Raw genomic sequence first — 21,376 nt, forward strand, 5'->3', positions numbered from 1 at the left:
TAAAGTAAAAAGGCTTCAAGTTTTATTAATAAAAATTGAATGACTCAACATTTTCACGAATGATAACAACGGAATTTTGAGCAATCATTTGTATTTCAAGTTAATTTCAATAGAAGTTAATTTCCAGCTCTATAAAAATTCAATGTTCATTGCAAATACCATATTTACAAAGTAGATTATAGGTATTCTGCTTTCTTTATCTGTTTGAAAATAAAAACAAAAGATGGTCAAAATCATCCTGCTTTTAAATGGCACTTTTATATGTGCTTTCGTCCTACCTCTGACATTATATCAGAATATTTTAAAGTACTTTCAAGACTTAGAAACAAATGCCCTATTTTTAGAAATTAGGGCAGACAAAACATTCGTTTGAAATCAAATCTGAAGTACATTTTGATTGGGAATTTGGAATAAAGCGTCTAATTGTGAATATAGCTAAGGAAATAAAGACTATCCCAGTATAAACTATAAAGGAAGCAGGCTGTATTTCAAAATGAGACCAACTGTGGTTTCTAAAAAACTGCACACTGATTCATCTTCAACCAAGTACAGCAATATGCTTGTTCACTTACAAACCCCGAAGTATCTCCTGACATACTGTAACTTTAATTTGCTATTTGCAATTGATAGCATAAATTGGTGCTGAAACGTATCTTACCTGTTGAGTCTTCCAAATCAATTAGTTTGGGCATTAAGCTTTCAGGTAACTTTTCTGGCAAATCATATCCATTCTTCCTAGCAACTACCAGATGAAAGGCAGCACAGAACTCATCCAACGTCAGTGCACCATCTTTATCAAAATCCGAAAGTTCCCTAAAAAGGAGAACTTACTATAAATGAAACCAAATTTATTCCCAAAAGGCATATTTCTATTGTGCTACTTGGAAGAAGAAAGAATGCAGCCTATAGTTCATTTTTGCAAATTAAGCACTCCATATTAGCCCTACATGCTCTATTCTCCAAAGTTCTTACTATCAGTATTTAGAGATTAAAGAACAGATCCAAGCCCACTTATCTCTCTCCAATTTTTTTGTTTGGTTTTTTAATCATTTCTCTGCATTTAAGATAGCATTATAACATTATTGGCGTCAGATTTTGGTACACTAATACTTTCTTACAGTGATAGTGCCAAGGCAGCATAAATTATTTTCAATAAAATGGGAAAATATCTGAATTAGAAATCACTCTGCTGATGAAAGATCAAATCTTTCAAGGTAAGTCAATTAATATTAGCATGCAATGATGCACTATAAATTCCAGAACAGAATGAATGAAAAGATCAGTACCTGAAAGGGGCCTACAAGAAAGCTGGGGGGCGAGAGACTTTTTTAAGGGATGTAGTGATAGGACAAGGGGAAATGGCTTTAAACTGGAAGGGGGAAGATTTAGACTAGATATTAGGAAGAAATTATTTACTGTGAGGGTGGAAGACACTGGAACAGGTTGCCCTGTGAGGTTATGAATACCCTCTCCCTGAAGGCATTCAAGGCCAGGCTGGATGGGACTTTGAGCAATCTGGTCTAGAGGGAGGTGTCCCTGCCTATAGCAGGGGGTTGGAACTAGGTGATCCTAAAGGTTTCTTCCCACCCAATTCACTCTATGATTCTAAGATCTATACCAAACCTAAGCTCAATCACAAACTACTACTGAATGCATTTCAAAATATTTGCATCTGTATATTTTACTTAAACTTCCTTCCTGAGACTCAAATAAACTTAGGAATATGGAATTTATAATTTATATTGAAATGCATCTTTAAAAACATAAAATTTCAAACCAAGTGCTTCTTACTCGGAGGTGTTTAAATTTTTTTCAAAAGCTCAAAATGCTGCTTAAATATCAACCTAGACCCACTGAGAACCACTAAAATATTGGCATAAATGTGAATAGAAATGAACACAGTATAGTAGCAAAACTTTACTTAACACCTTCTAGTAAGGAGATGGTTAGATAACAACAGATAGCTGTGATCTTTCAAAACAGCTATCCCAAAACACACCACACTTACCAAATGTGGGACAGTTCAAGAATAGGTAGTTTCGACTTAGTGAAAAATTCTTTAGCTGCAGATCCTGAAAAATTACAGTAACAGTTTTTAATGCTTGAACTATTTTAAATCATCAGAAGACTTACAGATTCATGGTAAATGATGTAAGCTATTTAGCAAAGGTTTAGAGAAAAATGGCACTGATTTCTAGAGATGAAATGAAAAGCGGTTTCAAGTCCTTTCTTGAATTACACTGCAGTTTACCAGAATGTTATCACTAAAATGCAATACTTTCTTTGAAATGGTACGCAAACCTAAGTACCCAACAAAGTCTTTGTACCAGAACTGCTGCACCCAAATTAAATTTTTTTAAAGAGTAACTTACCTGGTATAAATCCATTTAGATCAGGTTGAATGGTTTTAAACTGATTAACATAATACTGCCTTTGTTCATCAGTTATTTTCCAGGGGTCATCATAACTACTTGATTGCCTACGAATTTCATTTGTTGTTGTAGCTGATGCTACAGTTCGTACTGTTGTCTGGTCCTGAAATGAAATATTTTTTCCTCAGTATTATCTACCTAAAGTGCTCTTATGAATTCTCAACTTCTTGCCTTCAAAAAGTAAAGCATAGTTAAATTTCACAGTAGTTTAAAAGCTACAAGAAAATATCAGCATAGTGCATCTACAGGACAATGACAGGGTATTTTTGCACATGGATACAAATGGGTAGGAATGATTGCAGTTATGTAAGCAAAAAAAACCAACATGGCACATACACAAAGAAGCTAAGCACAAATATTTCATAATTGTTGACATTTAAAAAAATTAGTAACTTGCAACTACATCACTTATATGAAGTATCTTTTGGGTAAATAGCATTGAACAGACTACAGCACAGCTACACAGTAAACATCTGCAGTGAAAAATATATATAAAAAAATGAATTGCAACCATCTGAATGACGCAAATTAAATACCAATAAAGTGTCACACCTGGACAGAAGCAGGATGCATGGCTAAAAGAGCACTGGTTGGTGGGGTATCAGCAAAACTGACCCAATTTTCTTGGTGAGGTGGTGGTGAATGACCAGACCATATGGGATCACTAGAAGTAGATGAGCCTGAAAGTAGAAGAAACATTTCTTTGTTCAAATAAACAAAAACAAAAAGCAAAAACCTGAAAAACTGAGTAAGAACTACAGATACAGAAAGTAGCCCAAAAAATTCCAACCATGAAACACAGGTTCCCATCAGGAAGATACACGCTTGTAAAATGGTGAAGAAAACTGAAACCAAATTGCATCAAGCTGATGCTGTTGACCTCCTGACAACCCTTTTAGACTTCTATATTTGGCCAAGTTAAATCTGTACTAAAAAGACAGAAGTGAGGAATGAGCTTATTGCACATATGCAAAATTTAAACTGTTTTATACATTTGATGCATGTTAAATAATACTCGATGCTTTCTCCTCATTGAAAAAAGCTTTTGTACTGACAGTTATTTTAAAGTGGCACAAGATTTCAGAATGCAACTTATTTTAAGGATTTTTTTTTTTTTTAAGCTTTTAGTTATTCAAAGCATATACCCTTGGAAAATCAGGCTTTTCAGCATGGATCTTTTTTCTCTAATTCATTCCTAAATGAAGTCAGTTGCTTAAATACAGTCCAATAATAATAAAAGGCACTTCTAATAAAAGAAAAGGCACTAATAAAAGAAACTTCTGAAATACTGCTGACACTTGAAGTATTGATAATAAAATGATAATGAAGCAAATACAGAAGCATTTGGTCATCTGCTCTCTTTGTACAAAAACTGGAAAATTCTATTAAGTTGCAAATAAAGATTACAGATTATTACAGAGGAAAAACAAACCATCTATAACAAGTGTATAAGAATCTCAGGACTCCACTCTTAAATGCTTAAGTCCTTAAATCTTGACAGTAGTTACAGAACTAAATATTTTACTCTTATAGAAGAGATTTCTAGTAGGAAAAATATACAGAAGGTTTTAGAAGTGAAAAATTGAATACACAAAATTGAAATTATATTATTTATGAATTTCATCAAAATAATAAAGTAATTCCATCCTTTTAGAATCATCTTTACTAGAATAAAAAGCCACTGTTCACTACTCCTTTTGTTCCTTAACCAAACTCGACTTATAACCAAAACTCATGAGAACAGAGATAATAAGACTGACAGTTCTTTTTGGCTCTGAGTTTTTCTGCAGCTGGTCTAACTCTAAAACTTCACAAAGAAGCATACCAAAAAGCTTCAGAGTTTCTTTCCACTTGTTCTCTCTAAGCACAGGGCAAGCAGACAATGAGAATCAGGCAAGTCCCTCCCACTCCTCCTATGAAAATGCTACACTCCAAGTTTACTTGTGTAAAAACAGCTTTCCTCCTCTGCCCTTCAGCCACTGGCATTATTACCAAAACGTTGTTTTGGGATTTCATTCCTGTCCTGATTTGTTCAAACAGCTTTACTACAGTTCAGTCTGTACCCCATTTGCACAGTACTTTCCCCATGGTAGTACTAGCATAGCAACAGGAATACCAGTAGTACCAAATTGTCCTAACTTCCAAGTACTTCACACATACTACAAGAGCTATTTCCTTTCTCCTTCCCTCTTCAATCATCCCAAGAACACTTGTTTTATTGTTCCTGTTATGTAGATTTTTTTAGGACATAGGATGGGAAGGCTGAAGAACACACACACAAAAAGACTACTAGTAACTGTGGACACCTAGATGTATACATAGTTATGAAATAAAAACAGCCAATAACTCAATTCTCACTCATCAAAATGACATCTATTTCACATTTGAATTAGACATAATCATGCCCCAGTTTCTTCTCAAACTAGAAAAACCAGACTGGGAACCACTGAGGTAGAGGTGAAAGTGGAAGAAAATAATAACAGGGAAGACTCAGAACAGTCAGCACTTATGAGCTGGTAGCCAATCATTTCAAAAGCCTGCGTGCTTTTATCAGAGAACACCACTGAAAGCTGAATAAAGAGCATGCCTCAAACTGACTATCAGATATCAGATTAGGACTAGCTGAAGAAGTTTAATGCACAATGTTTACTACGGGGACATAACTTGAATTCCTGTGGCTGCTCTTTATCCTGCTGTAGCTCAAATACCACCACATTGTTAAATTCAGAAGATGATCTAATCTCCTAAGGGATAAAAGTTACCCCTTCACTTTAATCTACAAACACAATAAGTGGTCTATCTAAACAACAAGCTGCTTGTACTTTTAAATAAACTATGAGTTTACCTCATAAGAATTCATTTTTCAAGTAACCTTATGAACTACCAAGAGCACTCCTTACCACTAATTTGTGATGGAATAAAACCAATACAAGCACAATAATAAAATGCTTTAGAGCTCTTCCCTCCCTTAATAACCATGTTTATGTAACAAGGCTTAAACAAGGCCAAGCATCAGTAATTACTGAAGTATTAAGTAGAAGACCATTCAGTGCCTTGCAAACAGCTTAAGAACCTTAGGACTCTAAAGAGAGAAATGAATTGTTAATGCAATAGACGTTCTCCATTTCCATCCATGAAGTTTCTAGGCTGCTGATTCCATGAGTCATACCAGAACTCCCCCAACAAGGAAAATAAATCAGCATAGCTTGAAACTGCAAATTCTCACACATATTCAAGACATTGAAATAAAACTTGAAGGTAACATCACAGAAAGCTGGCAGAGGTCCCATGACTGAACAGAAGACCTAATCTTTTTGACTAGTTTAAAATCATACTACAAACATAAACAAACTACACACATAAATGCTCTGCTCTGCTTCCAGTCCAAATAAACTAAAAAGGGATGAAACTCAAAATAATTTCTAGCCTCTATTCCGACACACCACTCAATAATCATTTGAAGTTAAGCCAGGAGAAAGGATTCTTTCTCCCAGGTTTCTCATGGTCAGCAAGCTTCTAGATACTGAACTTGGAATATAAAATGAGTTGAAGTTAACATAATTTTATCCTCTTCTGTAACTCCAGGAACAGGAGGTTCTCATTTTACATTAATTCTGTTTCTTTATGTACTGAGTCTGCTTGGAATTGAATTCATTTTCTTCATAGCAGCTCATATGGTGCTCTAAATTTGCACCTAGAACACTGATTAATGCACCAATATTTTAGCAACAGGTGAACAATGTTTGCATGTTCTCAAGCCTCCTGCTTCTTACTCTGCTCCCCTCAGTGAACAGACAGGGGAGTGTGTCAAAGACTGAGAGGGGACACAAGACAGATGACCCAAACTAATCAAGGAGATATTCCATACCATGTAGCATCATGCTCAGCAATAAAACATTAAAAAGAACAGGCAGTTTAGCATCAGTCATCTTTTGCTTGGGAACTGGCCTGGCTGGTGATTGTCTTTGAATAATTTCTCTTTTCTTTCATTTCTTTCATTTACCAAACTTTTTTTTCTTGATCCATAAGGTTGTTTTGCTGTTGGCTTTTTTTTTTTTTTTTTTTTTTTTGCTTTTACTCTTCCTTTCCCCTTCTTCACCCCACTGAGTGAATGTGAAAGTGTATGGTGCTTAGCCATCTACCAAGGTTAACCCACAACACCTTCTAATATGAGGCGTTCAGTGATCCACTTTATTGTTCCATGAAAACTAATCTAGAAGAGCCAGACAGATCAGACAAGTCAGAACCAAGACATAAAGTGATTTTTAACAGCTTTACCTTAAATGCAAATTAAACAATTGGAAGACCTGAGAGACCTGGGTTTTAATAGAATTGACAGACATTCAAAAGATAAGACCTAACCTAACCGTAAACTTCATTTCAATGCTATGTATTAATTAGATCTAACAGAATCACACTTGAGAGCCCCATGCTTTGAAATGGGACCTCCTTTATCTACCATTATTCTCAGTGTTTCACAGACTATGAAATAGAAGCAGAGAGACCTGGGTTCTTATGTTTCTTGGATCACAAGTGAAATGAGACAGTCCTGCCTTAAGTCCCCTAGTGAAATAATGTAATGTCACCTGCAAATTACCTGATTACACAAAAACATCTTATTTCAAAATAAAGATGAGTTTGCAGAACTGATTTTAAGGTAAGTAACCTACAGTCTATCTTGTTCTGTACCTTAATGTCAGAACAGCTGTTTTTCTACAAAAACATCTCTTTAAAATGAAGGCTGAAGGGGGAAAAAGAATGAAGAACTGTCTACAACAGCTGAAAAATCAACAAAATAAAGTGCAATAGAATCATCAAGTGAACAAGGATGCCAATTTTTATTACATATGTAAATCTAGTCCACCCTTAACACTGGCAGAACAGACAATCATTTTTATACAGTATCTCCAATTACTTTAAACACACTAAGAATATGTTTAACTATGGAATATAAAACTCAAGTATGTTGAGCTAATTCAGTATGACATTTTCAGACTTCTTAAAATATTATCTAATAGACATCACATGGAAAGCACAGCCAAAATGAAATATTAACAAGGTATTACAACTTTACTTTTGAAGGGCAGTACTGTACACTTCAATGGAGGAGTAGTTTCCACACCTTCTAGTAGTTCTTGATTGTGCACATAAGAAAAAGGCTACCAAAGAAACTTCTATTTCACCTTGCAATAAAACCAGATCAACAAAACTTTGCAAAGGAAAAAAAAAATGAAAACAAGAAACTGCTGAAAAATCACTAACAGCATGTTTAAACACCTGGGCTAAAGCCTTAGAAGTGCTTGCATACACAATGAGCAAACTAATAATATTTATTTTTTACTCTAAATTGACAAGCATGTACTTGCAAATAACACTAAAAACAGCCACATCAAACCTGTGCATAAAACCAAATTAATTTCTAAATATCACTGAAGATACATTTTGTTTCTTTATTCAACCAATTATAACGGAATACCTGGTCATCCAGGGATGCTTATAACCATTAAAAAGGGATATACTGAATGATCAATTTCAAAATACCAAGACTGAAATAAATAAACCAACAAACCACACCTCAATCTGAAATTACAATTTATAAAATGTTTCATTTTTGATACTCATAAGTACGTCATATTAATTACTATTACTTTGATACTTTTGAGATACAGTAGCTTCAGCTACATTTGCTGAAACTTTAAAGAAAAAAGAAAAGGTTAAGAGAATTAGTTTTTTCAGCAAGTCATCTGATCCATCAGAAACAATTCAAATAATACATTATCTGCCTCCTTCCTTTGGGCTGCTCGTATCTCTGGGTGTGCTGGCAGTTCCTGTCAATAGGACATCAGCTTCATATTACCACTTTTCACTTTAATACTCTTCCCTTCCTCCAAACTAAGCATTTCCTGTACCACGCTAAAAAACAGATCTGCCACAAATAAAGCCACAGATTCCACAATGCTGACACCAGCATGAAGATTTGAATCTACAACCAAGTTTCCAGAATTGGAAAACAGAAATGCACTGTCTTACATTCCACGACTTTGGATTACGGTCAAAGCATGACAGAAGACATTTATACCTGGTTGTGCTTCACTAAATGGAGCCCAAAAAGGCCCAGGTCCAGCAAGAGGTCGTTCATTATTCCCTCCGCTGGGATGGCGGTTGTGCTTCCTCCATGTGTGTGGAGAGGTTGGTGGGGATTGCTGTGGTGAAACAACTGGAGATGTGGACTCCTAATAAAACAAAGGAACTTTTTAAGTTTTGTACTGTATAGCTAAATATATAAAAGCCTATCCATAACCATAATTTCTAGAAACAATCATCGATATAGTTAAAATATACTTGGAAAAGGAAAAATCTTAGCACTTATTAAAAGGAAACAAATGTCAGGTACAGCATAAGTAGCACCAGACACATTCATAAAAAACAAAAAACAAAAAAACAACAAAAAAAACCCAACATAACTAAGCAGGCATTCTCAGGACATCAGCAATTCAGCAATGCCAAGTTAAATGACTTATATATTTTCAAAGAAAACTTAAAAAAAAAAAAAACAAACTCATTTTCACTTGTGATAGAAGTTACATTAGAACCCAGATCTCAAAAGAAAGTTATTTATTGTACAAGCAATGATCATACCTAACTGTCAACAAGTGACTCATAATCCAAATTATTTTCTTTTTAAAAAAGAAATCAGAATTAAACACTGAAAAACATAGCAGACATCATTTTTAAATGTGCAGAAAATGTAGCTGTATTTTTTTCCAAATAATTATGTCCTTTATGATATATTTCTTTGTTGCACAGGTTAGAAGGTAGTTCTGTCCTAATTTTAAGGCTTAAGATTTTCTTTAACACTGTATTGTTCTATCTCATCCCTGAACAGACAGGAAAATAGAATCACGTGTATCGGTTCTCATGAGACATTCAGATTACCAGATAATTCCACTTGGAAGGAAATACTGAAAGAAATAAACGGAATGAAGTATTTATATCATAGAAAGTAATTTTGTAATTAGATTGCTATGCCTCTCAACTTAAGCTAAACTGGTAGGTGAAAACAAGCACAACAAGAAGGCAAGATTCAGCTCTGAATTTCCTGGGAAGTAAATGTACTAAAAATCTCAATATCTATTTCAGCAGTAGACAAAAATATATGCCTGGAACTCTTTTGCCTGATTATATTAAGTGACATAACCTTTATTTACCTTTCCAATTCACCACAAGGTACACACTCTAACTAATTTCAAGGATTTACTAGCTCACATGAATATATACAATAACATAACTCCTACTAGTTTCACAGACAGCTATCCAAATAAACTGAAAGCCACATGAATATAACCAGGAAATAGCTTCCTAACAACTGCTAACGTGCTATCAAATACTACAGGCAGATTGACTATAGGTTTCCACGATTCACAAAACCTGATTTACTTTGCCAAATATTCAAAGGCCACTTGGTCTTATAACAACAACATCACATCTATAAGAATCAAAGTGCCATAAAACTAGCTTTTTTCCAAGCAAGGTACATACTAAAACTACACACATCTAACAAAGTTTAAAGATCATGATGACAGATTAGTTTCTAATGTGTTGATGTAACCTCTCTCTCTCCCCCTTCTTTTCCTTTGATTACTGTCTTACCGGGGATACGGGGCCAGCATGGTTGTTTCTGCAATTGAGGTATTTGCTAAAAATCAGGACCACTAAGTCAGATCTCTTTTATTAAAGCTCCTAGACCACATCATTTCATGGAACAGCTTGTGCTGAATGCCATCTCCAGAGAACTGGGAGAAAAGGAGGTTATCAGGAGTAGTCAGCATGGGTTCTGGGTTCACCAAGGGGAGGTCGTGCTCGACCAACCTGGCGGCCCTCCATGATGTCGCATGTTGGGTGGATGGGGGAAGAGTGGTAGATGTAATCTACCTTGATTTTAGAAAGGCATTTGATACTGTTTCTGACAACATCCTTATAACAAAGCTGAGGAAGTGTGGGATAGACGAGTGGACAGTGAGGTGGGTTGAGAACTGGCTGACTGGCGGAGAGCAGAGGGTCGTCGTTGGTGATGCAGAGTCTGGCTGGAGACCTGTAACCAGCTGTGTCCCCCAGGGGCCTGTGCTGGGTCCGGTCTTGTTCAACATCTTCATCAGTGACCTTGATGAGGTGATAGTGGCCACCCTCAGCAAGTTTGCTGATGATATGAAGCTGGGAGGATTGGCTGACACATCTGAAGGCCGTGCTGCCATTCAGCGAGACCTGGACAGGCTGGAGAGCTGGGCAGTAAGAAACCGGATGAGGTTTAACAAAAGCAAGTGTAAAGTCTTACACCTAGGGAGGAATAATTGCATGCACCAATACAGGCTGGGGGATAAGCTGCTGGAGAGGAGCTCTGCAGAGAGGGACCTGGGTGTCCTGGTGGACGACAGGTTGGCCATGAGCCAGCAGTGTGCCCTCATGGCCAAAAAGGCCAATGGCATCCTGGGGTGCATTAAAAAGAGCGTGGCCAGCAGGTCGAGGGAGGTGATCCTCCCCCTCTACTCTGCCCTGGTGAGGCCTCATCTGGAGTACTGCGTCCAGTTCTGGGCTCCCCAGTACAAAAAAAGACGGGGATCTCTTGGAAAGAGTCCAGCGGAGGGCCACAAAGATGGTGAAGGGCCTGGAGCATCTCTCCTATGAAGAAAGGCTGAGTGAACTGGGTCTGTTCAGCCTTGAGAAAAGACAAATGAGAGGGAACCTGATCTAGGTTTATAAATATCTGAAGTGTAGGGGCCATAGTGGTGAGGCCAGTCTCTTTTCAGTGGTGAGTGGAGACAGGACAAGGGGAAACGGCCGGAAACTGAAAGCATAGGAAGTTCCGCACAAATGTGCGCAAGAACTTCTTTACAGTGAGGTGACGGAGCACTGGAACAGGCTGCCCAGGGAGGTGGTGGAGTCTCCTTCTCTGGAGATGTTCAAGACCTGCCTGGATGCCTACCTGTGCGACCTGCTGTAGGGAACCTGCTTTGGCAGGGGGGTTGGACTCGATGATCTCTGGAGGTCCCTTCCAACCCCTATAATTCTGTGATTCTGTGATTTCCAGTATTTCACTGAGAGTATTTAAACTGGTGCCCACATGTATTTGCAAACAGTGTTACAGAGTGGCTGAGAGCAGTAAAAATTCATTTACATTTTTAATTCAGGGACCATCCAATTGCACAGTCACCATTTTCCACAATATCTCTACCAGACAAGATTATTATGGCAGTTACTCACCACACTGAAATTTGCTGCTTCTCAGCATCTTACTTGACATGAAATTATAAGTGATAGTACATTCTTACTTTTATGGTACATGGGACAGTGATTAGAAGGAGCCAGGGTACGGTTAGTGGAATAACCATTTAACCTCATTTCTAGCTTCCAGGCTGCAAATGGCATTCTGGAAGCTAGAAATGAGGTTGAATGGTTAGTCCACTTAGAACAATAGAGCAATAGGTTCTTGGAGAGCCACGATGATGCACCACTGATGATAATGACAACCTCCTTCTTTCCATTGGTATGAGGCCATTTTTAAAATCAAAAAAGATTTGAAAGATATTTAAATTTTTAGACTAAAGACCATGAGTAAGCCTAGGGACTGCTATGCTTGGTCACAGACATTTTTCATTTGCTCTGGTATTTTTATTCCAGAAAGTCAGACGGTCCAAAAGGACACAGAAGAAATCCTGAAGCAGACAAATGCACGATAGCCTATATAAAGGAAACCCATTCACTACTTCTAGTAACTGGATGTGAACACCTACTTTTCACACACTGTCCTTGTGAAGCAGCCTTGCCCAAAGGAACGTGACAACTGTCACTATTCAGTCATAATGCTCAAGCTATTCTAAATATGATCTTCAGCTTATTCTTCTAAACATTTGCTTTTCATGTAATTCTATAGAGTATGTAATGAAGGTAAACAGATAACATGGAGCAAGAGAAGCATAATGGTTAACCTTGTTCACAATGTACCAGTCAATGTTATATCAGAATTATAAATATCTACAGATTTCCCACAATTAATCTAGAACTTTAGCTTTATGGACTTCGAAATTATTAAACAGAAGAAAATATGCAAATAAATCTGATGTCAAAAAGCTTCTGGAAAAACTTACCACAACTTCAGCTTCATCACGAGATATTTCCAAAACATTTTCAACCTATTTAACACAGCCTTACTCTGGCAACATCCCTGTGTATCCCCAGCTCTTACCCCCAGCTCTTCGCTCACACCACTCCTCACAACCATTGAGCAAGCCTATAGAAGCCAAAGGCATCTGAACACCTTTAAAATGTATATTATATATATAAATGGCTTAGCCAAAATACTGATGATTTGATGCGAGTGTAAAGAAGGAAGATGCAGGCCAGGAAAGACCGAAAAGGTAGAACTGTAGGAACAGTGACTTAAATGCAATAATAGTCATGGAAAAGATTTACTGAAATGAACTGCATATTGGTTAATTCAGCACGTGTGCGTGTGTGTATGTGAACTAGTAGGTGTATACATGCCTTTTCAGTTGATAAAAAGAAGTTACAACTTTAATACACTCACGCCTAAGAAAATGTGGTTTGCTGTACAAAGTTTCTGCTTTGATTTTGCACCAGGCTTCCAGCTTTAGTAAACAGGCTTCATTAATGCAACCTTTGTTTCTCAATTGTAAAAACTCTCAAAATGTGCTGTTTATGAGAGCATATGCTGCAGCTGAGAAGATGGTATGTTCATTCTCATCCATCCAATCTATTACTAAAGGAAACTAACCTTAAAAGCCTGAAATATCCATGATTAATTTTTCTTAAGAGCATTACGATACAGTACCTACCTGGAGCACTCTTCCAAATCCTAATATGTAACAATTGCAACAGATCTGTAACTTCAGGACAATGATAACTCAGTAGTGCAATATCATCATATTTAACAGAAGTTACCCATCTAATCTCTTTGGAACTGCAGCAATTTTACCCATCTGCATACTGTAGTCAATGTATCATTTATTAAATTAGCTACTATTAAAATCCTATTTTGCTAAACTGTTTTAACACTTTCATCACAATTCCATTAAAACATTTAGAATAAGATTTAATTTCTATCCAAGCGAAACCCAATAAAAGCAATAGTAGTTATAAAATTCTTCTTTCTACTCTTATTTATTGCTACATTACTGGAGAAAAGATAAAGAGATGTAAATAAAAGCAAGCTGGTATAGATAATTAACCAACATCTTAACGTTAAATCAAATCAATAAGAACATTCTTAATAACTAATTATAAAAAAAATAAGGTTACAGTTAACAGGCAAAAAATCAAGTAATTCATCTTAGAAATAAAATTACATTAAAATAATAGATTTAACCTGAGTTGTTAAAAAAACATGATTTTTGTTAAACTGGAATTACTAGACACTATGAAAGACTTGAACTTGGACCTTTTTGGAATGATGAGCAGTAACTAAAAACAAGGTGCTAATCAAATAAAGGTGTTATAATATATGGTTCCAAAAGAAGAACTGTAGTGAATGTAAGTCAAACTGGTGTAAGGCAACACAATACCATACTAAAGCAACACTGGAGTGATCTCAACCTCAAAAGGAAATGGCAAGCATACATGAGTCAAAAGGGATTATAAACCTTTTCCTGGATCTCACACCTCAGGCCAGAAGAAAGCCTCCTAAGGAGAACTCCAGAGACAATGAAGCCAGACATGGTATCCGAAGGGTAGGTCTAAGGGTGTTGTGGTCCAGGTCCTGACACCACACAGCCTGCATAAGAGTCAGGGAACAGATCCATTATGAAGAAAGATTGTGCTAGAGATGGTAATTGCATTCCAGAACCCATGGTTTTGTAATCAACTAGGACTCATATTGAAGAATAAAATAGTTCAAGATTCAATGCGAGCTTCTCTAAATGAAGCACTATACATTTTTTAGATTGGAATGTGTGGTTCAGCCAACTGGAAACTTGTTGGACCTCGACAGTCTGAGAAGTTTTAGTTTTGAAGAAGGCAATTAAAAACCCAGAGAAAAGGAGAGGAGATAAATCACAGCACCAGAAATTTCAATCAAGTTTCTTCATAAATTTCGAGACAAGGAATTGCGCTGAGTTTAACCTGAACTTTGGTCAGTCAAGATAATTCCAGTAAGAATCTAAGTTGCAAAAGAAATGGCTACAGAATGAACCACATCAGCATGAGAACCATATGACTGAAGTGAATTTTCTAGTAATGCTGCTGAAAGACTGTTTTGGGGAGTGACCTAACTTGACACCGCAGGTAAATGCTTATACACAATAAGTAGCGTACTAATGAATTTTGACAGGAAATGTGAAGGAGGCATTATAAGAATAGATTATTTTGAGGACAGAGATAACTACACTATCAAAATATCAAGTACAAAACAGTTTCTCAAAGAATAGAAATTAACAGTGAAATGAATAATGAGAAGCAACCAATTGAAAGTAGAAGACTGGATGCATAGCTCAACTGTCAGACCACTATTATGACAATATGACAGATGTGCTCTCTCCACAGCTGCTAAGACATATGAGGCGAGAAACTCATCAGACGTAGGAAGTAATTTATGAAATAATACTAATACTGGTGAGATCTCATTCGAAACTAGAACTGTAAGTCTGGACATTTGTAATTTCAATAAGAATAAATTCAAACTGGATCAAGGGCAAAGAAGGATTACAAGGATTACCGTGAGCGATTTTGTTAAGCAAAATGAATCTAAGGGAGAATACAATGGTTTTCTAGTAAATATTGGTGGTGTTCTGCAGGAAAAACTAAAGACAAAGTTGTTAAAATAACAGGTAATACCTGACCTGAGGAGAGTTAAGCGGGAATTCTAAATTCCCACTAATATTTCACCATATTCCCATTAAGATGTAGGAACAGTTTTCCCCAACACTGACAATGCAGATAAAATGTCTGTGTTAAGAGAGAATCCTGATTGTTTTTTAAAAAAATAATTATTTATTACAATTGCACATGACAACAGAGGAATGATGATTTTCTAGACAAGGAATTGCTCAACATTTGACCTGAACTTCAATATATTTCAGTGTGGTGCCATAAGAGAGAATTCCAACGATTGGAATACTAATACATAAATCCAAGTTGCAAAATAACAACTCAGACTCAGTGACAAAAGAGGTTTTTTTCAGCTTTATGCTCCTAAGCAATTTATTTAATATCATCTATTTTTATCTGGAATTACCTGTTAAATCTACTAAACAAAATCTAAGAGAAATGCTTTATTGGCAAACCTTAGAAAAATATCCCACAACTTCCCATGTAGTTACAAATGTTGAAGTGATCCAATATCCACGTGTACCAATTTTGAGCTGCACTGATACAGCAATAGTTCAACACAATCTGGCTTTTTAAGTGTTATGTTTAATGCACATATAAGAAAGATACGTACCTTCAGCTTTACATTTTATTTTAATCTGGACACAGCAATGTTTCACCTTACAGCATTTGCTACGTACATAGTTTTTAGCTGGTAGAGCCATTACCAATTCAATCTAGTTCCTGTCCCTATCCTGAAAAAGGCTGCAAACCAAGTAAAAGTATCCTAAAGTGGTAGCTGGCTCACTATCTGGATCACATTCAAAGACACTAAAAAATTATCTGCTTTGATTTTAACAACAAAATGCAAAGCATGCAAAGGTAGCATCTAACAGACTGACACTGAGAGCTGTTAGTCATAGGTAAATTAGTTTTAGAAGAAGGAAGAAGCAGCAACATTTTGATTAGGGATTATTTTGTATGAGATGGCTTTCAGAACATTTATTACTCCTTTAAAAATGTTCAAAAAAGCATCAAAAGGTCCTAAAGGTTACTAGGAGGTTTTAAAAAAAAAAAAATAAAAATGCACAAGAACTCGGCAGAAGCCAGTTTCTCAAGGTTGGCCTAATTTAAAAGTTTAGTAGTATAGCTGCCATTACCCACGTACAAAACTATGTATACAGTCCACGACTAACACAACCACGTGAACAAAACTGCTCATGCAGATGTCACAGTGACAGCAGTTTTGATCTGCTTATTGTCTATTTGGCAACAAGACATGACACCAGTAGAAAAACCTATTTCCTCCCAGTGTTTTATGTCCAGTAAGGCGTGCAGTCAACACACCATTTAGATAGTAAAGGTCTCTTTCATTAGTTGCTTTGCTCTTAGAATCAGTTCAATACATTCCATGGCAGCTGAGTGTGACTTCTGTCATCTATTATGCATACCACCAATATCAGAGAAGATAGAAACTTCTGACTAGTGCTCCATTTACATAACACCATCATAAACTAAAAAACTCACCACAGAAATAGCAACAGAAAAAAAACAATGTTCCTGCATTTGCCCTGTACTTACTGTAAAAGAAACCTCATTTCTAGCTCCTGTCTGGAAACAGAACTTGATTTCAATTTCCTGATACCTTGCTGTATCTGAGTAAAGCTCCAAACAATGCATTGATAATAATAACACTGTCAAACTAATGTATCAATAAAGAAAAAGTTTTCTATATTTCAGCACACAACACCCTAAGTGAAATTCTTTTACAAAAGCTACCTGTAATTATGAAATATTAATCTGTGTGACATTTCACAACATAGAAAATGGCACATGAATGTAACCATCCTTTAAAGATCAGGGCCAAGACAGTACACGATTTCACTTAAATATTTTAGTCAAGAGTACTTCATGAAATCAAAGCACTTCAAAGTGATGGGTATATTGCCAAAGCCAGTATATAGTTTAAGAAAAAAATCAAAATTTCAGAGTCATTACTAAACTATCTAACAACGAAGTGACAAGTTCTATAAGTGAAGGATATAATCTCAAGACACTTTAATTCCTCCAGAAAGAAAAGTGACCTCTAGGAAAATGATGTGCTATAATTTGTTTCTCAACCTTCAGTAGCTTTGATCTTGAAAAAGATGGCATGTAACATTGTCTGGACCTCCTTCTACATAGAACAAATCTAAGCATTATCTCCAGGTAAAGACAACTTGATCAGCAATTTCTAGGAAAAAAAAAATGCCCTCTAGTTATTTATTATTCAATTACGGGTAAAAAACAAAAACAAAAAAAAAAACACACCAACAAACAAACACTCAAACAATTACTATTTACATGGTTAAGTGAGAAACCTTGGGGGGTATCAATCCCATTCTCAGTCTAAGGGGATTCAAATCCTCTGCATCACTCTAACATAATGTCCCAAAAATAAATGTTAGACCAAGATGAGGCAGCTTGAACAGATTTGTTATACAGTCAGAAATGTAAGAACCAACAACAGAAGATGTAGTTTTATAACTGGGTACAAAATCTGACAGTACTTCCCTGATGTTCTGAACCATGAATACAACTTAAAACTGTTGGATTCAACGATGTATTGAGCTACATTTAGTTCAAGAGACTATTTTCTGGTATAGATCTCTCAAAGCACTTGTACACAGGGCTTCTTTATTTTGGTAATACCGTGCACAGAGATACCAGGGTGCTTAAAAAAGCCAAGTCAGCAAACTGAAATTTGGATCCTTATATGCCTTTGTGAATATGTGGCTTCTTCTGTCAGAACTTGAGATCCCAAACACTAGACTTTGTTGCTTTGAAGTCACACCAGGACAGATTCCTGTATTAAATTTCAGCCATTCACTAGAATTCAAAAATGGATACAAGCATACAAGTATCAAATCAACCTAAAATCCCATCGTCAGAAAAAACGAATCGTAGACCTCTCTAGGACTGTATTTCAAACACACCTCCCTAAAGCCAAACAAAAACAAGCTATCAGATCTACTGTAAGAGCTCATTTCATTACTGTCTCCACTTCCAGTCTGGAACTGACCAGGAAGGTCAGGAAGTGACCACCACTGATTACGGATGGCCTCTGCCAATTTATGTTTTGGTTTTCAATTGGGTTAGCCTGGACTACTCCAAAGAGATTAACAAATGTTTATGAGTGAATTCTTTGACTCCTAATGAATATAAGAAACATTTCAAAGTTCCTTGATTCTCAACAAAATCAGCCCAGGAAAGAGCATACCATAGTGGAAAAAAAAAAAAAAAACAGGGCATTCAACAGCTACACACAGATACAAACTCCCAGCAAAACACAGTATTCAAATATAGTGTTCTTGCTTTGGTAAAAAGGACTTTCACAAAAAAATTTCTCCATGGAAAGCGAACATAAAGACTAAATAACAAAGAATTGTGAGGAAGCACAAAGCCGCAAGCCTGTACAGTTTTCTTTTATTCAGATATCCTGAAGATGAAGTAGCTGAGCATGAGAGAACTAGTGAGCAAAAGGAAAACAGTTTTCTCATCATTACAATACAATGGAAAACTACACAAAAACTTCTGTGCAACTGCTATTTCCGGCTCTCACCTTCTCTAATTAACAATCAAAATCCTAAACAATGGCACGTAAGGCAGAGAAAAGTCATTGTGAGGTTTTTCTAAATGAAGTATTTCAGGTTTAAAGGTATGACAGTGTATTGAAAGACTAGACATCCAGTCTTCCATGGCACTCAGTAACACTGTTGTGAAGACCAGGAAGCTGATGTGAACTCTGATAAATTAGGCAATAGTATTGTAATGATTACAAAATGATAGTTATCATATCCTACATATTTCTTCTTTTTTTTTCCTGTCTCAATTACCACCAATATTTCAAACATATAAGAACACATTCAAAAAAATCTCCTACACGCAAATATTACAGATGTGTATGCACTATTTATACACACACAGTATGTTTTCAATTATTTTTTTTAAAGAAACTACATTAAAAGTAACAGAGTTAAGAAACACTATCAGACTGATACCTATGCAGCAGATTAGTGGTTAAGAGTCCCATTAAATCTCTAAAGTTTATTTACCTGTTGATCACTTGATGTACGTTGCTGAACTGCATCATGGCTCACAGAGCCTTTTTTGACTTGTATCCTGCCAGGTGGAGGAGGAATCACACCTGAATAAGAAGCTGAATTATCAGCATCTGAAGAATACAAGGCTGTGTGTCTTGATTCTTGTTCATTTTTTGACACAACAAATCTGGGAAGAGGGAGATCCTTCACTGTTTAAAAAAAGAAAAAGAGAGCAGACCATTTACTGTATACAAGTATGAATTTTAAAAATAAAACATGCACTTTTTTTTGTAGTTGAAATTTCACGCGTGCCTCGATTACTTAGACATCAAGACTGTTGTTACCACCAACCCCTTCTAGTCAGAAAACAGCAAGTGCCTTTTCTGCATCATACTTCGTGTTTCTGCTACCCAAGTTCTGATACAGGACTTCACATAGCTCTATAAACTTAACACTTATCACTATAAGTCTGCACAAAATGCAGGAGCAATCATCCAATCTAGCTGTTGTCACAGCTGCATTTATAGTAGACAGTACAATTTAGCCTTATTAAAAAGATGGCAAATATTGCTTGAACATGTGTGTGCACACCTTTCTATGTGAGAAGCTGAACTAGTTGTTTTAATGGAAAACAACTGGGAATATTCCACTATCAATTTATTTTTTTTAAAAGAACACCTAATCTTCTACAAAAATTTCCTACCAAAAGAAAAAAAAACAAAGCAAAAAGTCCTTAGCTTTATGGTTTACAACTATAGAAGTGTTCCCTCTCTCACTCCAAGACCTGTACCATTTTTCTGAATCCCAACCAGATTTCTCAATAGCCCACTGTGAACCAAAATAAACTGAATTTGCCACACAGATTACTCATATTTGCTGTGTTGGAAAAGCAATTTAGAGTACGGGTGAAGTTCAATTCCTCCCATGGATTGCTGTATGAAGATGACATAGAACACTAGAATTTCTGATACAAGGGAATTCTATTTTGAGTCTACTGGTTGCTTCAACATAAGGTTTTGGCATGAGGTATCTAGCACTATCTCACAAAATAACATCCAAAGCTCATCAGGAACAGAAAACACAGCATTGTCATCTTTAAAAACAAGATTAGATAATACAAACTCGTTCTTACTGTACTACTAAACTTTTACATGGCAACTGAAAAAAAAAATGCCATTTTTTACTTCTCTTCTGATTTTTCCCCGTAACAGCAGAAAATCACATTCTAACATAACATTTGTTATAATTCAGAAATCCTTGAATTACAAATGCTACAGTAGTTATTAATGGAAATATGATATTAAATTAGAAAAATTTATAAAAGTTCTCTGCATTTCTCAGGCCCATATCTTTATTAACATTTTCTTCCACCAAAACCAGCATTTTATACTTAGAAAACAAACATTACTTCTGAACAGACACTGCTCATTAACGTCTCAATTTTTAGCTTACTGGAAGGAAAATTTGCTGGGACAGCAAAAATAACAAACAAACCAAACAGCCAGATTTAGAAGCTTGTAATATAATAATTAAAGCCAGTATTTTTAGTAAACTACATCTGTGTAATCATAAAAGCACTTGGTTAATTGAAAATCAACTGGATAATAATTACATTAAATGGACTTAGAACCCCAAATTTGTCTGTAGTCTGCACTCAGTAATTCACATAAAACCAGCCTCCTGCCTGCTGAAGAGGAACGCGGGAAACCAAAGAGCAAAAGGAAAAGGAAGGGAAGAGAAAACATAGAATAGTGAAAAAGACAACCACTGCATAAGAAATATGCATAGTTTACAGAAATAAAAAGTCATCTTGAAGTAAAATCTTTAAATATTTCACTTCGAAGAGAAAAAGAGCATAAAGGATGGCTCTAACAATTCCTCTTCAAGCCTTCCTGCAGATGGACTGTGGATAGAGCCCTGCTGACCAGGCTACTGAACCATAATTCTCAAAGGAAGATAACCCAAGCTCAGAATCATTATGAATCTTTCAGCCTGCTATATTTTAGCTATTTAGTAGCTGCAGCAAAATTTCTCGAACTACTCTAG

The 21,376-nt window shown here is 36.1% G+C and overlaps 1 protein-coding gene across 9 annotated transcripts in view; it reads right to left on the bottom strand.

The window, feature by feature from the left end:
• REPS1 (RALBP1 associated Eps domain containing 1) overlaps window positions 1–21,376 on the bottom strand; it is a 71,865-nt gene that overhangs the window by 31,260 nt on the left and 19,229 nt on the right. For 8 of the 9 annotated variants that reach the window (XM_048936350.1, XM_048936352.1, XM_048936349.1 and 5 more), the window contains exons 3-8: window positions 19,343–19,539; window positions 8,512–8,665; window positions 2,985–3,112; window positions 2,373–2,535; window positions 2,009–2,072; window positions 659–813 (exon numbers count right to left, since the gene is read on the bottom strand). In XM_048936350.1, coding sequence (XP_048792307.1) covers window positions 659–813; window positions 2,009–2,072; window positions 2,373–2,535; window positions 2,985–3,112; window positions 8,512–8,665; window positions 19,343–19,539 — 861 coding nt within the window. The remainder of the gene's footprint in view (window positions 1–658; window positions 814–2,008; window positions 2,073–2,372; window positions 2,536–2,984; window positions 3,113–8,511; window positions 8,666–19,342; window positions 19,540–21,376) is intronic. The other variant, XM_048936351.1, reaches the window with a different exon arrangement.

Source organism: Lagopus muta, chromosome 2 (assembly GCF_023343835.1).
Source record: "Lagopus muta isolate bLagMut1 chromosome 2, bLagMut1 primary, whole genome shotgun sequence".
In the NCBI taxonomy this organism is placed as follows: domain Eukaryota; kingdom Metazoa; phylum Chordata; class Aves; order Galliformes; family Phasianidae; genus Lagopus; species Lagopus muta.